The sequence below is a fragment of the Oryctolagus cuniculus genome, chromosome 16 (assembly GCF_051225735.1).
Source record: "Oryctolagus cuniculus isolate XC-2025 breed Fujian yellow rabbit chromosome 16, ASM5122573v1, whole genome shotgun sequence".
Taxonomy (NCBI): Eukaryota; Metazoa; Chordata; class Mammalia; order Lagomorpha; family Leporidae; genus Oryctolagus; species Oryctolagus cuniculus.
Window position 1 is genome coordinate 19055631 of NC_142882.1, and position 21022 is coordinate 19076652.

Genomic DNA, 21022 nt, shown 5'->3' on the forward strand with positions numbered 1-21022 from the left:
GCCCAGCACCTGGCCTGAGCTGGCCCCTGGGCAGCCCGGGGAGGCCACGCAGGAGCTGGACAGAAGGGGGAGGGGACACGGGAAGTCCACTCGGGTGTCCCTCTGTGGGGCCCGGGCCGTCCGGGGGAACCGTAAGCCCAGCGGCGCAGGAAGATGCCGACCTGACAGCCGCGGGCGCGCGCACCACCATGGCTGAAATACACACGCCGTATTCTTCCCTCAAGAAGCTCTTGTCTGTACTCAACGGCCTCATGGTTGTAAGTGTGTCACAGCCCCCCCCCCCCCACACACACACCCGACAGACAGAAATAAGCTGATCCAAATTGGCGCGGGGATCTGTGGTCCCCGGAGAAGCCGCAGGGATGTAGGGCAGGGCGCGCAGCGCAGCCGCGGGGCATACTGGGAGCAGGTGCAGGCCCCGCGCTGGGCCCCGGGCAGGAGCCAGGGGAGCGCGCGCCTGCTGGCATCCCACACGCGTCTCAGCGCTCACTCCTCCCCGGCACTGCCAGAATTCTTCTCTCCTGGAAGGCGGGGGGGGGGGGGGGGGGGCGCACAGAGAGAGCGTCCTCCTGCTGGTTCACTCCCCACATGGCCAGGAGCTCCATCCGGGTCTCCCAGGCAGGTGCAGGGGCCCAAGCACTTGGGCCATCTTCCACTGCTTTCCCAGGTCACAGCAGAGAGCTGGACCGGAAGTGGAGCAGCCGCACTCAAACTGGGTTTTTCAGTAAGGGATGTCAGTGAAGTCTCCGCCTGTGACAACAGTATCCCATTTGGGCGCTGGTTCGAGTCCCGGCTGCTCCACTTCCGGTCCCGCTCTCTGCTATGGCCTGGGAAAGCAGAGGAAGACGGTTCCAAGCGCTTGGGCCCCTGCACCCACGTGGGAGACCCGGATGGAGCTCCTGGCTCCTGGCCTGGGCCTGGCTTAACCCCAGCCATTGCGGCCATTTGGGGGCAGATGGAAGACCTCTCTCTCTCAGGCGTTGTGGGGTTTTACTCTCCCTAGCCCTCCCCCGCACGCCCCGGGTGGGTTCTGGGGGCAACCTCCCAGCACCCCACCTCCTCCCTCTCCCCTCTCTGCCTGGCAGGTGTCCGGCATCGTTCTCCTTGGCCTGGGCGTCGACGTCACGCACGGCGAGGCCACGCTGACCGCAGTCCTCGGGGCGTCCTCGGCGTACCTGCAGCACGTCGGCCGCCTGTGCCTGGTATTGGGCACTGTCGCCATCCCGCTGGGCCTGGTCGGCTGGTACGGGGCCACCACGGAGAGCAGAGGCGCGCTCCTGTTCGTAAGTGGGGTCTGCGCCAGGCCCCCAACGCTGCCGCCCCGGCCGCCAGCCCCTGGGCGTGCACGGGCTGGCTGCTCTGCCCGCGCCTGGCTTTTCCTTTAAAAAAAAATTATTTGGAAGGCAGCATGACAGAGAGACACACAGAGAGGCCTTGCATCCGCTGGTTCACTCTCCAAATGGTCACAATGGCCGTGGCTGGGCCAGGCTGAAGCCAGGAGCACCCGGGACTCGAACCCCTGCCCACGTGGGACCCCGGCCTTGCAGGCAGTGGCTTCAGCTTGCAGACAACCTTGTCCCCTGCCAAGGTCACAGGCCGTATGCTCCTAGTTAGTGAACCAGCGGATAGAAGCTCTCTCTCCATATCACTCTGCCTTTCAAATAAACCACTTTTTTTTTTAAAGGACATGGGCGGCCTTGGTTGTCCAAAGCCCGTGGCCGCCGCCCTCCTCCTCCTCCCTGAGGGTCCACCCCTCCAGTTTCCTTTCCTAAGCATTTCTCGACACAGATACGGAGTCTCTGGTGGGGCTGGGGGCCAGGCGGTGCAGGGGTCCAGGCAGAGGGGGCAGAGGGTGTGCGACCCGGGACTCACATGCGCCCTCTGGTGGCTGTGGCGGGAACAGACGGGGATCTGGGTGGGCAGGTTTTTTTCTTTTTCTTTCTTTTTTCTTTTTTTTTCTTTCTTTTTTTCTTTTTTTTTTTTTTTACTGTCTTTCAACTAAATAAAATAAATTTTAAAGAACAAAAAAAGACACGGGGGCACTGGCATCCCATCCCTGTGTCTTCCAGTGCTTTCTGTCCACGGTCATCATCATCATTGTGGAAGTCGCAGCCGCCACGGTGGTCCTGGCCTTCCTCCCCATCGTAAGTACGGCGCCGCCCCCTCCCCAAGAGAACCCCCGCAGGACCAGCAGGAGCCCCGCCCCGCTGCCCGCCACAGGCGACCCGAGCTCCTCGGCTCCCTCTAGTGGAGACCCGGAGGCGGGCAGGGAACCCGAGGGCCCTGCACAGCTGGCGCGCTCCAGAGACGGCGTAGAAAGCCGGACGCCTCAGCCTTCCCCTCCCGCGGCCGCCAAAACCTGCCCAGTGCGTTCCCTCGTTCCGTGCGGGAAGTGGGGCGGGGCACAAAAGGGTGCCCATCTTGATTTAAAAAAAAAAAAAAGGGTTATTTATTTATGTGAAAGGCAGGGTTACAGAGAAAGTAAGACAGAAAGACAGAGAGAGAGAGAGAGAGAGAGAGAGAGAGAGAGAGAGATTCTGTCTTCCTGTTCACTGCACCCCAAATGGCCAGGGCTGGGCCAGGAGCCAGGAGCTCCATCCGGGTCTCCCACGTGGGAGCAGGGACCCCAGCATTTGGGCCATCACCTGCTGCTTTCCCAGGCCATAGCAGAGAGCGGGATTGGAAGTGGAGCAGCCAGGACTCGAACCGGTGCCATTGCATGGATTGTCATCCATGTTCACTGAGCTGCTTGCAGTCTTTTGGGCCCCCGGGGTCCCACTCCCTGCTGTGGCCTGGGAAAGCAGTGGAGGATGGCCCAAGTCCTTGGGCCCCTGCACCCGCATGGGAGACCCGGAAGAAGCTCCTGGCTCCTGGCTCTGGCCTGGTCCAGCCTGAGGCTGTTGCGGCCACTTGGGGAGTGAACCGGCAGATGGAAAACCTACCTCTCTCTCTCTCTCTCTCTCTCTCTCTCCCTTTCTCTGTCCATGGCTCTACCTCTCAAATAAATAAAATCTTAAAAAATAAATCCACCTGACAAAGTCAAGTGCGCTTGGGCACAAGACCAAGGCTGTGTGTGCACCTGACGGGGAACGGTCCCGGCCTGGTGTTGGATCCTGAAACAGGAATTCAAAGGCACGCGGTTAACAGGGGAGAGGGTGCCGGGGGCCTCTGGAGGGGGCAGGGAAAGAAAGGAGGCGACCCCTCGGGAGGCGGCAGCGAGGGCCACTGGGCTGAGCCGGGGCTGTCTGCCCAGAGCACTGATCTTCCCCACTCCCATCGGCCACTGGGTGAGGGCTGCTCCCAGGGCCGCAGGGGTTCCGAGGCCAGGCCAGGCCACGGCCCCAGGAACGCCCGCTCCTCTGCTGACGCACAGCCAGGAGAAAGGCGGGGACATGTGCCTCGCTCTGACACACATAGACCCTGTCTCTGGGACACAGGCCGAGTCGGCGGGCGTGGAGAAGGTGGAAATTCTGGGACATTCCCCGTCTCCCCTCCCCGCAGTGTTGTCAAGTCCCAGCCACGCGCCGGGCTCCCCTCTTTGGGCGTGGGAGACATTTTTATTTGAACTCTTAATTGAATCCAGCAAATTCATTTTGCCTCTGATGTGCAGAGAGCGGGGGGGAGGGGTTGAGCTGGTGGAAATGAGATTTTTCAATTCTGTCGCGGAGTTCCAGCCAGATCGTGGGTGGAGCACACCGTGGGCGGCTCCAGGAGGCAGCCGATTCAGGCAGATCTAGGATGGGACACGCCCAGATGCCCCAGACCTCCCGCTGTTCCCCGCTCAGGGCCCCCAGGCAGCCGGGGGCGGGTCCTCTTCCTTCAATCAGAGAGTAGCAAAAATACAGGAACCACAAGGGAAGCCCCCACATCCCTCCTCCAGCCCCCAAGAGACCCCACCCTCCGTGGACGCGAGTCCCTTCCGGCCCCACTCCCCCACTTCCGGTCTCGCCTGGCAGGTGCGGGACGTGACCTTGGAACACACCTTCGTGACCCTGAGGAAGAATTACAGAGGGTACAACGAACCCGACGACTATTCTACACAGTGGAACCTGGTCATGGAGAAGGTGGGGGTCGCAACATTCTAGCTGGTGCCATCGCCATAAGAAAGCCTTGGGTCCCTGGACCTCACGGGGTGGGAGGGGGGATGAGCCACAGCTTGGGACACACCCACCTGGGCGCCAGGTTCGAGTCCTGGCTCCGCTGCTCCCAACCCAGCTTCACAGTAGCTCGCTCCCTGGCTGGCAGCGGTGATGGCCGGGGTACGGGGGTCCCTGCCCCCCACGTGGGACAGCTGGAGGGAGTTCAGGGCCCCTGGCTTTGGCCTGGTCCGGCCTCGGGCTGTTGCAGGCACTTGTGCAATGAACCAGTGGGTGGAATCGGTTGGTCTCTCTCTCTCTCTGTCTTTCAAACACACGTGAAAGATAGCGCTTATCCGGTTTGGACATCACGCGGTCCATACATGTATGCAAACATTGGCCAGTATTTATTTCTTTATTTCTACCTACTTGAAAGGTGGCCTATGAGAGAGAGAGAGAGAGAGAGAGAGAGAGAGAGAGAGGGAGAGAGAGGGAGAGAGAGGGAGAGAGAGAGAGAGAGAGAGAGAGAAGTGGAAATGGAAGGAGGCCTTCCATCCGCTGGTTCACTCCCCAAATGCCCACAACAGCCACAATAACCGGGTCTGGCTCAAGTTCAGAGCCAGGAGCTCCACCCGGGTCTCTCCCGTGGTGCGGCGGGGGCCCAGGTCTCTGCCCTCCCAGGGTGCGCATGCGCATGCGCTCGGGGCTGGGCGAGGCCCCCCTGACGCGGGATGCTGCGGTCCCCGTGTTGCCCGCCGGACTGTTGGCCCGCGGATCTGAAGCGCCTGCCCCTGGGTCTCCTGTGTCTGCAGCTCAAGTGTTGCGGGGTGAACAACTACACGGATTTCTCGGGCTCTAACTTTGCGAAGACCACCGGCCACAGCTACCCCAGGGACTGCTGTAAAAACATGGGCACCGCGGCCTGCGACGGGCGCAACACGTCCACGGCCGTCATCCACCGGGGGGTAACTCGGGGCTCGGCTGCGCGGCGCGGCTCCTGGCTTCCCAGCCCGGGAGTGAACTCGAGGGTGGCTCCATCCGGGTCTCCCACGTGGGTGCAGGGGCCCGCGCACTCGGGCCAGCCTCCACTCCCTTCCCAGGCGCATCGGCAGGGAGCTGGATGGGAAGTGGAGCAGCCGGGGCTCGAACCGGCGCCCATAGGGGATGCCGGCGATGCAGGTGGTGGCTTAGCCCCTGTGCCACAGCACCGGCCGAACAATGTAACACTGTAGAGGGGAAGGCCGTTGAACCGTGTGGCCCAAGTGTCCAGAAGACGGACTTGCCAGCGACCCAGAGAGGGAGGGCGCTCACCAACTGCTGGTCTCCCACTCCTCTGAGCTTCAGCCTCCTAATAGATAAAATAGTGCAGAGGGAATGAGAAAACAAAGGGCTGAGAAGGTGCTAAATGCACACGGGCCCTGCTTTCCTATGTAAAGAGCACCCAGGGATAACTAAGATGCCAGACGCTAGCCATGGATCCGGCCACGACGACGTACTCCATGTGGATCCTTTTCATCCTCATAAAATCCCCGGGAGGCGGAGCCTGTGGGTCTCATTTGTAAATGGGGATACTGAGGCACGGGGAAGCCCACCAGATCACACAGGCTGGCAGCACGGAGCGGGGGAGGGGTACGCGGTGTGCGCTGTGTGGGGGCAGCAAGGAAGCCAGGGAGGACGCTGGGATAGAGCTGGGAGAAGAACCGGTGGGAAGAGACCCAGGCCCTTCTCTTTGAGAGAAATCCGAGTGGCCTGCATGGTGGAGGCAGCCCCAGCCCCTGACCAACTGTTCGTGTCCGCAGGGCTGTTTCTCCAAGCTCCTGAAAATCACCAAGGCTCAGAGCTTCATGCTATGCGGGGGCTCGCTGGGGGCAGCCGTGATACAGGTAAGACCTGGCTCTTGTGTTAAGTACCTACTGTATACCGTGCACTGTTTGGCACGGCAGCGAACATAAGACAAATGCCCCCGCCGTGGCGGAGCCGACATTCGAGTGGGGCATTCGGGTGAAGTAGAAACAGGGCGACGATGGGGAAGGGGAGGAAGCCAGGAGGGCCTCCCTGGGGAGGTGGCAGGTGACCAGCCGCCTTGCGAAAGCCGTTTGAGTAGAGGGAGGAAGGCAAGGGGGAGACAGCTGCAAAGGCCCTGGGGTGCACACTCAGCTCACAAGCAGGTCTCTCCTTGGACTGGTCAGTGATAGGACGGCCTGGCTGGGCCAGGCTGAAGCCGAGAGCCAGGTCTCCCACCTGGGCGGCAGAAACCCAAGTACTTGGGGCAGCGCCTGTCCCTCGCACACAAGGTGTGCTTGAGCAGGGAGCTGGCATTGGAAGTGGAGCCAGGATTTGAACCCAGAGCCTCTGATTAGGGCTGTAGGCATCGCCAGTGGCAGCTTAACCACCAGCAAATGCCGGGCGTCGTGGTGCAGCAGCTGACGCTGCGGCTGCAGCCCCGGCTTCCGTACGGGTGCTGGTTCGAGTCCCGGCTGCTCCACTTCCCATCCAGCTCTCTGCTATGGCCTGGGAAAGCAGTGGAAGATGGACCAAGTGCTGGGGCTCCTGCACCTGCGTGGGAGACCCGGATGGAGCTCCTGGCTCCTGCAGTCAGCCTGGCCCCGCCCCAGCCGATACAGCCATTTGGGGAGGGAACCAGCAGATGGAAGCCCCCCCCCCCCTTTTCAAACAAAATCTTTAAAAAAAAAAAAAAAAAGGAGCAAGGTTGGCTCACTGGCTCACTCAGACATCAGACATCAGACATCAGGACGCACAGACAACGCCAAGGCGAGAGCAGACTTGTCAGTGGACCGTGCTGGGGCCGCGGGCTCTCCGTGGGCATGTGACCCTTACCTCACACCCTATAGAAAGTTCACCCAACGTGGGGGTGGGCATGTGGCCAGCGGTTAACCCACCGGTGGAGATGCCCCATCCCATCCTGGCACAGCTGGGTTCCAGAGCGAGAGCCCAGCTTCCTGCTCACGCGGACCTGGGAGGAAACAGGTGAAGGCTCGGGAGCTGGGTCCCCGCCCCCCACGTGGGAGATCGGGGTGGAGCGCTCGGCTCCTGGTTTTGGCTGTCGCAAGCATTTAGGGCAGCGACCCAGCACAAGGGGGCTCTCTGAAAAACCAACGGAGTGGGGATGCGGGCAAGAGCTAAGCCCGACGCACGGTGGTCACACAGCGCTGAGGACCTCGGAGAGAGACGGGAGTACCTGGCCCACGCTCTCCTATTGGCCAAACCTAACAGGAAGTCAGACGGTAAGGACCTCCTATTGGTTCAACCTAACAGGAAGTCAAACCGTAAAGGCTTCTTATTGTCCAATCCAGAGGGCAGGAGCTTCCTATTGGCCAGCCCTAACAGGAAGTCGGAAGGTAGGGGTTTCTTATTGGTCAAATCTAACAGGAAGTCCAAGCGCAGGGGTGTGTGGGAAATGTAGTCCTCAGGACTTGGCGGGAGAGCCAGGATCTGACGGATGTCAGGACGAGGCCTCCATCCGCATGGGATGCTGGCTGAGGGCGTCCTCTGGCCCAGCGCGATGCAGAGCGGCTCCGCCCTGCTGGGAGATGGCCCCGCTGCCCGCATCTCTGGTTTCTTCCCGGTCCGGGGCTCTGCAACGCTGGTCCAGCGTCTCCTCCTTCTCCCGTTTCAGCTGCCAGGCATCCTGGCCACCTTGCTGCTGTTCGTGAAGCTGGGCTGAGCCCCGGCAAGAAGAAGACAGCGCCCCGGGGGCCCACCCGCCTGCTGGGAGCGTGGCTTCGCTTTTATTCCCCAGTGGCACTCACTCCGTCTGGAAGGGAGATCGATAATTAAACAATGCCGGGAGCCCCTGTCCCGCCAGACTCCGTCTCCTGAGTTTTAACGCTGGCTGTGAATGGCCAGAGGGGAGGCTGCTCGCTGGCGTATGGAAGGGCTGAGGCTGGCCATGCATGCAGAGAGGGGCGGCATTTGGTGCAATGGTTGGGGCTGGGGGGCCGGCGCTGTGGCGGACGGAGCAGGTTGAGCGGCCGTCTGCAGTGCCAGCACCCCAGAAAGGCGCCGGTTTGAATCCGGGCTGCCCCACTTCTGGTCCAGCTCCCTGCCAATGCGCCTGGGAAAGCCGTGGCGGATGGGCCAAGTCCCTGGCTTCCTGCTAACGCACACGCTGGGGGACAGCAGCGCTGATGGCTCCAGTTCTTGGGTGCCTGCCCCCCACGGGGCCGGGGGGCCGGGGGAAGAGACCTGGATGCAGCTGTCGCAGCTTCAGCCTAGCCCGTCCCCTGCTGTCGTAGGCAGGTGCAGGAGCAGGAAGCGGGGTCCACTCCAGTGTCCACTCCCATATGGGATGTGGGCTCCCAAGTGTGAGAGCCTGCTGGGCCATGAGGCCTGACCGAACCCGTTAAGTCCCTGGGCCTGATCCCCCGCGCCTAATGAAACCAGGCACACATGGATCATCTCGAAGCTACTGGAATGTTCCTTGCTTAGGAAAGCCCCGCACCCGGGACGTTCCCAAATGCTAAGACCATGCACTGTGCACGGTCAGCTTCACCAGGGGGCCTCTCGACACACCCCCCACCCACCTTGTCGGGGTCCCTGCAGTGCTCTGCCCCTCCCCCAACAAGCTGCTTAAAAGGGGCTCTGCGCCGGCACACCGGGTTCTAGTCCCGGTCGGGGCACCGGATTCTGTCCCAGTTGCCCCTCTTCCAGGCCAGCCCTCTGCTGTGGCCAGGGAGTGCAGTGGAGGATGGCCCAGGTGCTTGGGCCCTGCACCCCATGGGAGACCAGGAAAAGCACCTGGCTCCTGGCTCCTGCCATCGGATCAGCGCGGTGCGCCGGCCACAGCGCGCCGGCCGCGCCGGCCGTTGGAGGGTGAACCAACGGCAAAAGGAAGACCTTTCTCTCTGTCTCTCTCTCTCACTGTCCACTCTGCCTGTCAAAAAAAAAAAGGGGGGGGGGGCTCTGTTGGGGGCTGGTGCTGTGGCGTAGTAGGCTAAGCCGCCGCCTGCAGTGCCAGCATCCCTTATGGGCACCAGTTCGAGTCCTGGCTGCCCCTTTCCCAATCCAGCTCTCTGCTATGGCCTGGGAAAGCAGTAGAAGATGGCCCAAGTGCTTGGAGCCCTGCACCTATGTGGGACACCTGGAGGAAGCTCCTGGCTCCTGGCTTCGGATCAGCACAGCTCTGGCCATTGGAGCCAACTGGGGAGTGAACCAGTGGATGGAAGACCTCTCTCTCTCTCTTCTCTGTGTGTGTGTGTATGTCTCTCTCTCCCTGTCTGTAGCTCTACCTCTCAAATAAATAAAATTCTCTGGGGCCAGTGCTGTGGCGCAGCGGGTTAATGCCCCAGCCTGAACCGCCAGCATCCCATATGGATGCTGGTTCTGGTCCCGGCTGCTCCTCTTCCAGCTCCTGATCCAGCTCTCTGCTGTGGCCTGGGAAAGCAGTGGAAGATGGACCCAAGTCCTTGGGCCCTTGTACCCACATGGGAGACCCAGAAGGAGCTCCAGGCTCCTGGCTTCAGCCTGGCCCAGCCTTGGCTGTTGCGGCCATTTGGGGAGGGAACAAGTGGATGGAAGCTCTCTCTCTCTCTCTTTCCCTTTCATCGGAGCTGGTGGTGTACAGAATCCACAAACCTGGGTCCATTCACCGAGCAAGACAGCAGGGAGTCCAGGCAACCATTGCTTAATCCCTGGCTCCCGAGGGCGCCAGGGTGAGGGATGCTACAGACTGAAGCCGCAGCTGGGAGGGGCGTGTTCAGCTTGTGTGTGCAGGCCCGTGATTGGTCCACAGTGCCCATGGCTCTCCTTGGATTGGTCAGTGATACAACAGCCTGATGAAGGCAAAGCAGGCTCCTGGTGGTCTCAGGACCCCCAACACAGGGCCCGACAGCCGGCTGTCACCATGGTGATGAGTCTGTGGCAGCGATCAAGAGGCCACTGGGGATGCCCACATCCCACACTGGGCGCCAGGGTTCAAGTCCCAGCTCTGCCCCATGCCAGCTCCCTGCGCATGCGCGCCCTGGGAGGCAGCAACGGTGCTGGCTCAGGTACCCGGGCCACTCCTGTGGGAGACCCGGATGGAGCTCCTGGGCCTCCATCCTGGCTTCTGCCCGGCCCAGCCCTGGCTGCTGTGGCCATTTGGAGTGTGACCCAGTGGATGGAAGATGTTCAGTTCTGGGATTTTAGGGTTGGAAGGAGGTGAGGAGGCAGCTAGTTAGAGAAGGCTTTATTTCAGGGGAACAGGCTGGGGGGGGGGGGTAAAGAGAGTGGGGTCGAGCCTGCTGGGACAGAGGGCAGGGGTCTGAAGCAGGCAGGGCCCCTTCTTAAGGGGCTTGTTGGGGGAGGGGCAGAGCACTGCAGGGACCCCGACAAGGTGGGTGGGGGGTGTGCAGAGAGGCCGCCCGGTGAAGCTGACCGCGCGCAGTGCACCATGGTCTTAGCAGTTGGGAACCGCCCGGGTGCGAGGCTTTCCCAAGCAAGAAACATTCCAGTAGTTTGTAGATGATCCCTGTGCACCCGGTTTCATTAGGCGCTGGGGATCAGGCCCAGGGACCTGACGGGTTCCGTCAGGCCTCTGTGGTCTAGCAGGTTCTGACCGATATCTCTAAGAAGATGAAAAATATTTTTAAAATATTCATTTGAAAGGCAGACAGAGAGAGAGAGAGAGAGAGAGAGAGAGAGATCTATCCGCTGATTCACTTTCCAAATGGCTGCAACAGCCAGGGCTGGACCAGCCTGAGCCAGGAGCCAGGAGCTCCATCCGGGTCTCCCCTGTGGGCGGCAGGGGCCCAGGTACTGAAGCCATCACCTGTGTCTCCCAGGGTGACAATAGCAGGGAGCTGGAGTCAGGAGGAGAACCAGGACTCGAACCCAGGCCCTCTGATGTGGGATGGGGGCATCTGACCCACTGTGCCCAGCACCCACCCCACTCCACCCCTCTCATCCTGCTTCTGTCTCTTTGGCATGAAGTCCCCACCCCCTGCCACCTCATCAGCATACAAAAGACGCTTTTATCTCTCCCCAGCGACTGCAAGAGTTTTCAGACCTGCTTGCCAGGAAGCAGTGGAGACCAAATTTTTTTTTTATTAAACAGCCGTCAGAAACAAAGCTGGGCGTGGCGGTGAACAAGACCCAAGCTCCTGCCTTCCCAGGCGTGCAGCTGGGCAGGAGGAAGAGCTGCCGGTGTCCACGGCACCGTAGGGCTCCTTGCCTTGGTTCCCACTTCACTGTGTATCTCAGCATAGCTGGGAGAGGGGCCAGCGTTGCAGTGCGGCCGGTTAAGCTGCTGCTGGGGGTGCCCACATCCCACCCTGTCAGCGTCCTGGCTGCTCTGCCTCTGATCCACGAACACCCTGGGAAAGCAGCAGGTGATGGCTCAAGGGCTTGGGGCCCTGCCACCCACGTGGGAGATCCGGATGGAGCCCCTGGCTCCTGCCTTCGTCCTGGCCCAGCCCTGGCTGATGTGGGCATTTGGGGAGTGAAGCAGCAGACAGAAAATCTCTACCTCTCAAATGAGGAAAAAACACGTAAGACCCAGAGACAGGAGAGACGGCGGCACCCACGCTCCGTCTCTCGGGCCATCACCACACACAGAGCAGCCCCTCGGCCTTCTGCTCCCAGAACTGGAGCCAGAAGAAACCTTTTCATCATTACGAGTGGGTGTTCCGCTAGCGTCGCGCACAGACTTCTTACCGGGGTTTGCTGGGCAAACACTGATCTCGCTGTAGAACTTTCTAGACTCAGTGGGATGGACACTGCACTGCCCGGTTGAACAGCCCTGTCTGGAGCCCCGCCCCGCATCACGAATGGAAATCAACCACCAAGGCGTTTGGAGGAGGCAGCTTTAATTCTGCGCCGGGCGGGCGGGGACCAGCAGCCAGAGGCAGAACCGACCCCCCCCCACACACACACACACGCAGACCGAGTTTCTTCGCTGACTCGTTGTTTTAAGTGGAGTGGGAAAGCGAGGACACGAATTCCCAAAGAAGCCAAAAAGAAAGCAAAAAAAAAAAAAAAAAAAAAAAAAAAAGCCCTAAACCTCACAGCCCAGGAACAGGGGCTGCCAACAGCTCCTGATAAGAAGGCACTGGCAGGTGGTGGCCCCTCCCCTCCGCACCGGGGGCGCTGGGGAGGGATTTTTCCCACGGCCTTTGGTTTAATTTTCTCTCCAAACTCAACCTCCTCCCCCGGCTGTGATGGGTGCCGGGACTTTGGTTTTGGATCCCCGGAGACCCTCTGGATGGTGGTCCCCCACCCCACCCCCCATCATAAAATGAAAGCCTTGTCTTATTTTAGAAGAAAACAAACAACAACAAAAAAATACATTGTCATACATTACTTCCAGTCTGGAGAGAACCCCCAAGGCGCTCTCTCCCCCTCCCTCTCTGTGGCTACTTTGTTGAAAAATCCTGCCCAACCAGAAAGCTCAGGAGGAGTGCAAGGTGCAGCCAAAGCTGCTCTGGTTGCATGCAAAGACCGGCCAGCTGGACCCTGGGCTCCCAGCAAGCTGCCTGCCTTGCGTTCTCTGTGTGGAAGCAACCAACAAAAATTCAGATCCCGTGGCAACTTCCCGGAGCCCCTCCTTGCTTTGTGTTCACTCTGCCCCGTGTTACCAGGGTTACCTAATTTATTGGGATAGGAGACAGTCTCACTTTGATGTTTGAAGGTTCAAACCCCGCAGGGGCTCAGCAGGGCTCCCTGGATACAAATTTGAACTTGAGCCAGGGCCCCCAGGTGCAGGCCGAACTGCAGAGGCTGGGGGAATCCGCAGAGGTCCCTCAGCCCATCCCCCACCAGCGCAGGTCCTGCCTCTCCCATGCGATGTCTACAACATGCAATTGGCAAACCCTGCTTCCTCACTCCTCTCGCCCAACCCCAACTCCTCCATTAGCTTAAAAAGAAAAAGTCACTGACTGGATCCTGCCGAGGACACAGCTCGGGAAACCCACCCGGGGGTCCCCAAGGGCATTCCCACTGGGGGAGCCCTGCCCTTACATCAGAAATTCACCAGGCAAGTGCTGTGTAGACTTGCTCAACTCCCTTTCCTAGCAGGATGTCAGGTTTGGAAAGATCTTGCTTCAAACCGCACAGTGAGGCCCGGACAGGAAGGGGCCCAGCCTCTGGGCTCGGAGGTCAACTCCTGGCCGAAAACCGCATGCGCGGGAATGCTAGGGGCCAGCGAATTCTCCATCCTGCCTGATGCAGCCAGACTATTCTAGAATTCAGGTCCAGGCTGGAGATGCCGTGGGGGAACCAGCGAGCACAGTGGTAGGTTCCGGCGAGTCGTGGCGAAGCGTGGAAGGCACTTGTGGGGGTCCTGAAGCCGGGGACAGGGGTCTCGGACGCCCTGGCCCCTTGTAAAGGGCCGTGCTGGGCTAATACTGATTTCAGAAAGCCTTAAGCGGGGGCTGCCTGGGCCGACACCTGCTTCCGGTCTTGGAGCCCTTGGGGTCTGAAATCCACGGGGCAGGTGCAAGGGTTGGCGGGAGGGGTCCTGAGAAACCGGAGCCGCCTGCAGGATGAACCCGGACGACCCACCCAGCACAAGGCCACATCTGTGGCGCCAGTCCATGCCCAGGGCACAGCCAAAGTCACCATGGAGGCCCCCCTCCCTCTGGTGGCTGCCTGGGAAAGCAGCAAGCCCCTGCCCCCACCCGGGGGGGGGCTGCAAGGCGGGGCGGAGTGCCCCCCCCGGGGGGTCTGGTGGTCCTGGAGCACAGGGAGGGCCAGGCATGCAGGAGCTGGGGGGAGGACGGGAGGGAACGGGGAGCCCAGAGCTCGGATCCAGCCCCTGTGGTGCACGCCTGCTCACAGTCTCTGGGCTGGGCTGGGCTGGGGGGGGCGGCTGGGACCACCTCTAGCAGCCACAGCTGCTGGGCTGCGGGGGCGGGGCGTCCCCCAGGGCGGGGCCCTTCCCGTTGCTGCCGGGGCTGGAGCTGGGTTCCAGCGACTCATTCATCTTCTCGCAGATGGAGTCCACCAGGCGCTCGAAGACCTGTCTCACGTTGATGTTTTCTTTCGCGCTGGCCTCAAAGAACTCGAAACCTGGACGCACATGTACGGGTGGGGGAGGGGGGTGGAAAACAGCTGCTGAGACACCCCGCCCCCTCCCCCCCCCCCCCCAAGGGGCCAGGGCCTGAGCTGGAACCTCGGCTGTGGTGCTAAGCCGGCTTCTACCCTGCATACCGCGGTGGGACCTGGGTTGAGCGTCTTAGCCTCGGTTTGCTCGTCTGTGCAATGGCACTCAGATGGGACGCCGGCGTGGCAGGCAGGGGCTTCGCCTGCTGTGCCACAACGCTGGCCCCTTCTCTGGGCTTCTGGGGTGGAGCCGAGGGCGGGCGTTTGGCACAGCAGTTAATATGCAGCCTGGGAGCCCCACACTGGGGCTCCGGCCCCCCGCTGAGGTGCACCCTGGGAGGCAGCAGGCGGTGGCCCAAGTCCCCGGGGCCCTGCCACCCACGTGGGAGACCCGGATGGAGCTCCTGGGTCCCGGCTTCAGCCTGGCCCAGCACTGGCCGTTGCACACTGGGGAATCTCTATTGCTTTGTCTTTCTGCCTTTTAAGTAAATACAAATGCTTTAAAAGTTTTAGGAAGTGGGAGACCAGAGGAGACACATACACACATATACACGCACACAGATACACGTACACACAGAGACATACACAGATAATACACACACACACAGCAACACATACACGCACAAACACATATGCACACAGACACATAGACACATACATGCAAACATATATGCAGACACCATACCCACAAAGAGACACACATAGCTACATATATACACACGTATGCACACAGACATATATATACACAATCATACACACACACACACTCTGTTGTAACAACATCGCCATCCCCTGGGCCAGCGCTACGGCACAGCAGGCCGGGCCACCACTTGCGAGGCCGGCATCCCGTGTCAGAGTGCCGGTTCGAGTCCCAGCTGCTCCACTTCCGATCCAGCCCCCTGCTGATGCATCTGGGAAGGCAGTGGAAGATGGCCCAAGTGCTGGGGCTCCTGCACCCACGTGGGAGACCCGGATGGGGCTCCTGGCTCCCGGCTTGGGCCTGGCCCATTGCAGCCATCTGGGGAGTGAACCAGCAGACGGAAGATCTCCCTCTCTCTCTCTCTCTCTCTCTCTCTGTCACTTTGCATTTCCAGTAAATAAAATAAATCTTCAAAAGATTAGTGTATTTGACAGCTAGAGAGAGATCTGGCTCATGTTCCAAATCCGTGAATGGCCAAGGCTGGGCCGGGCTGAACCCAGGGGCTGGGAGCTCCTCCCAGGTCTCCTGTGCGGGTGCGGGAACTGCAGCCGTCACTGCTGCCTCCCAGGGCCTGCATTAGCAGGGAGCGGGAGCCGGGAGCCGGAGCTGGGAACCGAACCCAGGCCCTCGGGGGATGTCGGCATCTTAACTGGCATTTTTACTCCTGGGCCTACTGCCTAACCCCCTGCACCAATTATTTTTTAAAGATTTATTTATTTATCTGAGAGGCAGCATGACAGATGAAGAGGGAGAGAGAGAGGCAGAGAGGTCTCTGTCCGCTGGTTCACTCCCCAAATGGCAGCAACGGCCAGGGCTGGGCCAGGCAGAAGCCAGGAGCTCCATCCGGGTCTCCCGCGCAGGTGCAGGGACCCGGGCACTAGGGCCATCGCCTGCTGCTCTCCCAGGGAGCTGGATCGGAAGAGGAGCAGCCGGGACTTGGACAGGGCTCTGAGACGGGATGGTGGCGTCACCGCTGGGGCTTAACGTGCGGTGCCACAGGCCAGCCCCCCACCCCCACCCCATCGGAGGAGCGCAAGGCAAAACCACCAGGTTCCAGGGTGTGGGCAGCCGGGAGCTCCCGGGGGTGAATTCTATGAAGTCCGACAGGGACGGCTGGGCACCGTGGCTGGACATGGGCCTTGCGGGGGGCAGGCAGGCACAGGGCCGGGGCCTGCACCGTGGCTGGACGTGGGCCTCGCGGGGGGCAGGCAGGCGCAGGGCCGGGGCCCGCACTCACCCAGGTCGTCGGCCAGCCTCCGGCCGTCCTCGGCAGGCACGGCCCGCTCGTCCTCCAGGTCACACTTGTTGCCCACCAGGATGACCTGGGCGTTGTCCCAGGAGTAGGTCTTGATCTGCGTGGCCCTGCGGAGTGCGGGCTGTGAGACGGAGGGCGTCGGGGCAGAGGGCAGGGGTCAGGGGTCAGCAAGCACTCACCAGTCCTGCACGGCGTTGAAGGACTCCTGGTTGGCGATGTCATACACGAGCAGGAAGCCCATGGCCCCGCGGTAGTAGGCCGTGGTGATGGTGCGGTACCGCTCCTGGCCGGCCGTGTCCTGGGGAGACAGCGGCGTCAGGGGCCGCCCAGGGCCCCGCCCCGCAGCCCCAGTCTGATGGCGGAGACACAGAGTTTCCTGCACAGTCTCTAGTCTGATGGTGGAGGCCGAGGTCTACACTCACAGCACCAGTCTGATGGTGGAGACATGGAGTTCCCTGAACAGCCTCTAGTATAATGGTGGAGGCCCAGGTCTATACTCACAGCCCCAGTCTGATGGTGGAGACATGGAGTTCCCTGAACAGCCTCTAGTCTAATGGTGGAGGTCCGGGTCTACATTCACAGCCCCAGTCTGATGGTGGAGACATGGAGTTTCCTGAGCAGCCTCTAGTCTAATGGTGGAGGCCCCCGGGTCTACACTCACAGCCCCAGTCTGATGGTGGAGACATGGAGCTCCCTGAACAGCCTCTAGTCTAATGGTGGAGGCCTGGGTCTACATTCACAGCCCCAGCCCGATGGTGGAGACCCGGGACTGCATTCACACCCCCAGTCTGATGGTGGAGACACGGAGTTGCCAGTACAGGCCCTAGTCTGATGGTGGAGACCCGGGTCTACACTCACAGCCCCAGTCTGATGGTGGAGGCCCGCGTTGCCAGTACAGGCTCTAGTCTGTTGGTGGAGACCAGGTCTGCATTCATAGCCCCTGTCTGATAGTGGAGGCATGCATTCGTCCTTGATCTTGAGGGGCTTCCAGTATGAGGGTCTTGGGCCTCTCGTAGACCCCGAAACTCATTTCCAAAAACCAACTTCAAGACCACAAACAGCAGCCGCCTGGGCCGGAGGGTGGCCTCCTGACACCGTGTTGGGCTGGGGCAGGGAGGGGCAGGCTCCGCGGGGGTCCCTGGGCTTGATTCTATGACGGCACCCAGGTCACCAGGTCCTCAAACGTGCCGTGAGCAGACATCAGGGAATAGAACCACCCCCGGCCCAGGCACAGCAGGCGGGAGCCACTTGCGACACCCATAGCTGAGGTTACAGTGTCTGGGTTCAAGTCCCAGCCCTGCAACTAATCCTGGCACATGCTGACGCACCCTGGGAGGCAGCAGGTGGCGGCCCACGTGCTTGGGCCCCCGCCACCCACGTGGAAGACCCGGATGGAGCTCCAGGCTCCTGGCGTCAGCCTGGCCCAGCCCTGGCTGTTGTGGGCATTTGGGGAGTGACCCAGCGGATGGACAACCTCCCTCCCTCCCCCTTCTTCCCCCCTCTCTCCCTCCTTCCCTCCCTCCCTTTCAAATAGTTAAATTGAAGGAAAAAAAGTTTCAAAACTAATATGCCACTCCCCTTCATGCCCAGCCCCTCCCCCAGAAGCCCTCCCCGAGGCTGGACCCTCACCCAGATCTGCAGCTTGATCCTCTTGTCGTGGCGGTAGACGGTCTTGACCTTGAAGTCGATGCCCACGGTGCTGACGAAGGCGGGCGTGAAGGAGTCGTCGGCGTAGCGGAACAGGAAGGAGGTCTTGCCCACGCTGCTGTTGCCGATGATGAGAATCTTGAACATGTAGTCGAAGTTCTGGTCTGCGGCGTCCCGGGGGCCCGCGGGGGGGTCTCCTGCAGAAGCCATCCCGGCGGCCCCCCGAAAGCCTCCAGAGGGAGAGAGAGACCGCAGCCCTGAGTGGGGAATCAAACACCAGTTACTGTACCCTCCGGGAAACGGGTTCAGGTTCTGGCTCCAGCCCGTGGAGACCAGGTGACCCTGGGAGGCGGGAGGTGTGGTCGGAGTCGCTACCTGCAAGGGTGCTTGGCTGGGAGCCCAAAGTGAGTTTCTTGATTCACTCAACAAACACTCCTTGAGCGGCTTGTCCGTGCCAGGCCCTGCTCTTGGCAGAGACACAGGTGTGGGGGACAGGAAAAGCCCACCCTGGGGGAGGTCCCATTAGCTTCCAACGGGAGCTAATTCGTGCTGATAGCGATGAGGAGACAGGGCTAATAAATACAGTTGCTCTCTGCATCTGCAAGTCCTTTGCTGTTAGGGGCGAGTGTGCGCCTGGCGAAAAGTTCAAATGCAAGGCCAGAGTGGGGGGTGGGGGGTCTCGTGGCGCCACGGGTTGAGCCACTGCTTGGGATGCCCACCTCCCACATCGGAGGGCTTGGTTGGAGTCCTGGCCACTCCACTTCCAATCCAGCTCCCTGCGGATGCACATGGGAGCCCCGGATGGAGCTCCTGGCTCCTACCTGGCCCAGCCCCAGCTGTTGCAGCCACTTCGGGGAATGAACCAACAGATGGACGCTCTCTTGCCCTCTCTCTGTTACTCTGCCTTCCCAATAAATCAATATTTTTCAAATAAGGCAGGGCGGAGAGGGAGGGGTGGGCACACAGGTGCCTCCTGGGAGAGCAGCTGTCTCCGCAGGAGGTGCAGGTGTGGACTTCGCCCTTGTGAGCAGCTGGCGTGGCCCAGGTGTGAGGTGGGGGGGGGTACTGCCAGCTGTCTAGAGCCTCCCCCCCCATCAAGACCTTGGTATTGACTTTGGCAGGTGTCCGCCGATGGGGCGCCTGCCCTGCCCCCACCCAAGCCGAGCCATGAGCCCCCTCCCTCACCTTCAGCGTGAAGGGGGGGTTTCTGTGGATACGGCCTAGGTTGAAACCCCCAGGTCCAGCCCCAAGTGGATCCTGCTGTTTCTTATTTGCCAAAGAGGCTGGGCCTGTGCCTATGCGGCCAAGGCTGACTCAGCCCAGCCCAGCCCAGCCCAAGGAGGCAGGAGTGAGAGTCTTCAATCCAAGGAAGCCAGCCCAGCCCCCCACGAAGCAGCCATCACACCCCCCTGACACACAAGCACCATGACCACCTCCCCCGGGGACTGGGCTGCTGGGACGCGCGCCCACTCCCACCCGGTGCCCTGTCTGGCTCCGGGACGCACCCTCAGCCCGCATTCCTGCCCCAGGGATGTGTCTGCGGCTCCCCGCACACTGCAGACCGCCTGGACGCCAGGAGGCCCTGGCAAAGCCATTTCTCAACCGCCCTTGGGGCTTTTGTTCATTTTAAACTTGGACCCAGTCGGCCCCACCCCGCGTTCCGGGAGAACGAGTTCGAGGAGGGGGGTGCTGGAGGCGGGAGGCCGTGCGGGGCAGGGCCCCCAAGCCCCCACACCCCCGCTTCAGTCCACCTGTCAGCAGCAGCCGCCCCTCCCTCACGCCTGACACCAGGTGAGGGTGTCCGGGGGGCTCAGCTCTGTCCCCAGGCACTGGATTTGGGGCACCCCAGCCGGTGCACAGCTTCCCCCATCGCCATATGGTCTCCTCGCAAGTGCCCAGCTGGGCTCCCCGTCCGCCCGCGCCCCAGGAGCGCTCGCCCGCTGAGCCCAGCTGGGTGGGGGCGAAGGAAGAGGCGGCCCTGCAGCCCCGCCTTTGTTCCCCAGGCCCCCGGCCCGCCCCCTGCCCCCCTGTCCCCTGCACCTGCCGGGAAGCGCAGGGGCGGGGCGAGGCGCACGCCCTCCGAGGGGGTCACCTCGCGTCGGGGCCGCTGCCCGCTGGACTTCGACGCCGACCTCGCTGCAGCCTGGCCCCGGCCGAGACCCCGGCTCCGCAGCCGCCGCAGCCGCCGCAGCCGCCGCCGCCACCGCCGCCCGCAGCCACCCGGATCCTGCACGGGCTCCGCCCAGCTCGGAAAGGAGGGGCCGCTCCGCAGGGAAGACGGGGCGGGGCCGAGTGGGGGACGGGGCGGGGCCTAAGCATGGATTATAAAAAGGGGTTTGCACCAAATTTTATCCTTTAATTCCATTTTCCCAGACTTCTGTGCCCAGCGGTTAACGGCGCAAACTCTGGATCCCAGCTTCGAATCCCAGCCCCACCACGTTTCGCATCCGTCAAAGGGCCCAAACCAGGTGCAGGGTTGTGTGAGGGTACTGGGAGTTTGCAAAGTTTTTTTTAAAAAAAAGATTTATTTCTTTGAAAGTCAGATTACAGAGAAAGAAGAGAGAGAGAGAGAGAGAGAGAGAGAGAGAGAGAGAGAGGTCTTCCATCCTCTGGTTTACTCCCCAGATGGGCGCAACAGCCAGGGCTGGGCTAAGCCAGGCAGAAGCCAGGAGCCAGGAGCTTCTTCCGGGTCTCCCACACCGGTGCAGGGGCCCAAGCACTTGGGCCGTCTTCTGCTGCTTTCCCAGGCCACAGCAGGGAGCTGGATCGTGGAGCAGCCAGGACTCGAACTGGCATACAAATGGGATAGCAGCTTTACCTGCTACGCCACAGCGCCGGCCCCAGGCTCTGTAAAATTTTGCAGTGGCTGTCTCTATGGGAGGTGCAGCACTTTGCTAAAGAAAGACCCGTATCCAGGCCCCGGTGGGGTCCTGGTTGTTTTTCAAGCCAGCAGGACGGGGTCCGGGGACGTGATATGGGCTCCACTTCTCTGATCCCGCACGCGCCCCCTGCCCCCCAGCGCAGCCCAGTGCCCGCCTGGGGATGAAGTGCATTTGCTAGAAAGGGCTGGGAGACCCCCAGTAACGAGCAGCCCAATGTCTCCCGGGCCCCGTCAGCCAGCCTCTACTCTCACTGTGGCTGTGAGGAGGGGAATATGTAATGCGTGGACGTGGCATTTGGCATATTAGTTAAGACGCCACAGGAGCAGGTGCTGTGGTGCAGGGTTTAAGCCACCACCTGCAGTGCCGGCATCCCATATGGACGCTGGTTCGAGTCCTGGCTGCTCCACTTCCGGTCCCGCTCTCT

At 61.3% G+C, this 21022-nt stretch overlaps 2 protein-coding genes across 5 annotated transcripts; one reads left to right on the plus strand and one right to left on the minus strand.

The window, feature by feature from the left end:
• Positions 1-42: 42 nt before the first annotated feature.
• Positions 43-7895, plus strand: TSPAN16 (tetraspanin 16). The gene is made up of 7 exons (XM_070059105.2): positions 43-257; positions 1086-1283; positions 2070-2144; positions 3957-4064; positions 4889-5041; positions 5876-5959; positions 7714-7895. The coding sequence occupies exons 1-7, from the start codon at positions 189-191 to the stop codon at positions 7759-7761; spliced, it is 735 nt and encodes a 244-aa protein (XP_069915206.1). The 5' UTR covers positions 43-188; the 3' UTR covers positions 7762-7895.
• Positions 7896-11864: 3969 nt separating this feature from the next.
• On the minus strand, positions 11865-19930 carry RAB3D (RAB3D, member RAS oncogene family). 4 transcript variants are annotated; one of them, XM_089316462.1, is made up of 6 exons: positions 19757-19879; positions 18092-18177; positions 17699-17973; positions 16249-16367; positions 16052-16176; positions 11865-14081 (listed from the first exon to the last, which is right to left on the minus strand). In XM_089316462.1, the coding sequence occupies exons 3-6, from the start codon at positions 17924-17926 to the stop codon at positions 13894-13896; spliced, it is 660 nt and encodes a 219-aa protein (XP_089172588.1). In that variant the 5' UTR covers positions 17927-17973; positions 18092-18177; positions 19757-19879; the 3' UTR covers positions 11865-13893. The 4 variants fall into 4 exon arrangements, with proteins under 4 accessions (XP_089172588.1, XP_069915209.1, XP_069915208.1 ...); XM_070059108.2 differs by lacking the exon at positions 18092-18177 and having other exon boundaries at positions 19809-19930; XM_070059107.2 differs by lacking the exon at positions 18092-18177 and having other exon boundaries at positions 19761-19903.
• Between the last annotated feature and the right edge of the window lie 1092 nt (positions 19931-21022).

Excerpts from the sequence above, each read along its gene's own strand:
- TSPAN16 (XM_070059105.2), top strand. The coding sequence starts at position 189 with ATGGCTGAAATACACACGCCGTATTCTTCCCTCAAGAAGCTCTTGTCT. Across the intron at positions 1,284-2,069 it reads GCAGAGGCGCGCTCCTGTTC|TGCTTTCTGTCCACGGTCAT; the intron begins GTAAGTGGGGTC and ends TGTGTCTTCCAG. Across the intron at positions 5,042-5,875 it reads CGGCCGTCATCCACCGGGGG|GGCTGTTTCTCCAAGCTCCT; the intron begins GTAACTCGGGGC and ends TCGTGTCCGCAG.
- RAB3D (XM_070059108.2), bottom strand. The coding sequence starts at position 17,926 with ATGGCTTCTGCAGGAGACCCCCCCGCGGGCCCCCGGGACGCCGCAGAC. Across the intron at positions 16,177-16,248 it reads TTCAACGCCGTGCAGGACTG|GGCCACGCAGATCAAGACCT; the intron begins GTGAGTGCTTGC and ends CGCACTCCGCAG. Across the intron at positions 14,082-16,051 it reads GAGGCTGGCCGACGACCTGG|GTTTCGAGTTCTTTGAGGCC; the intron begins GTGAGTGCGGGC and ends ATGTGCGTCCAG.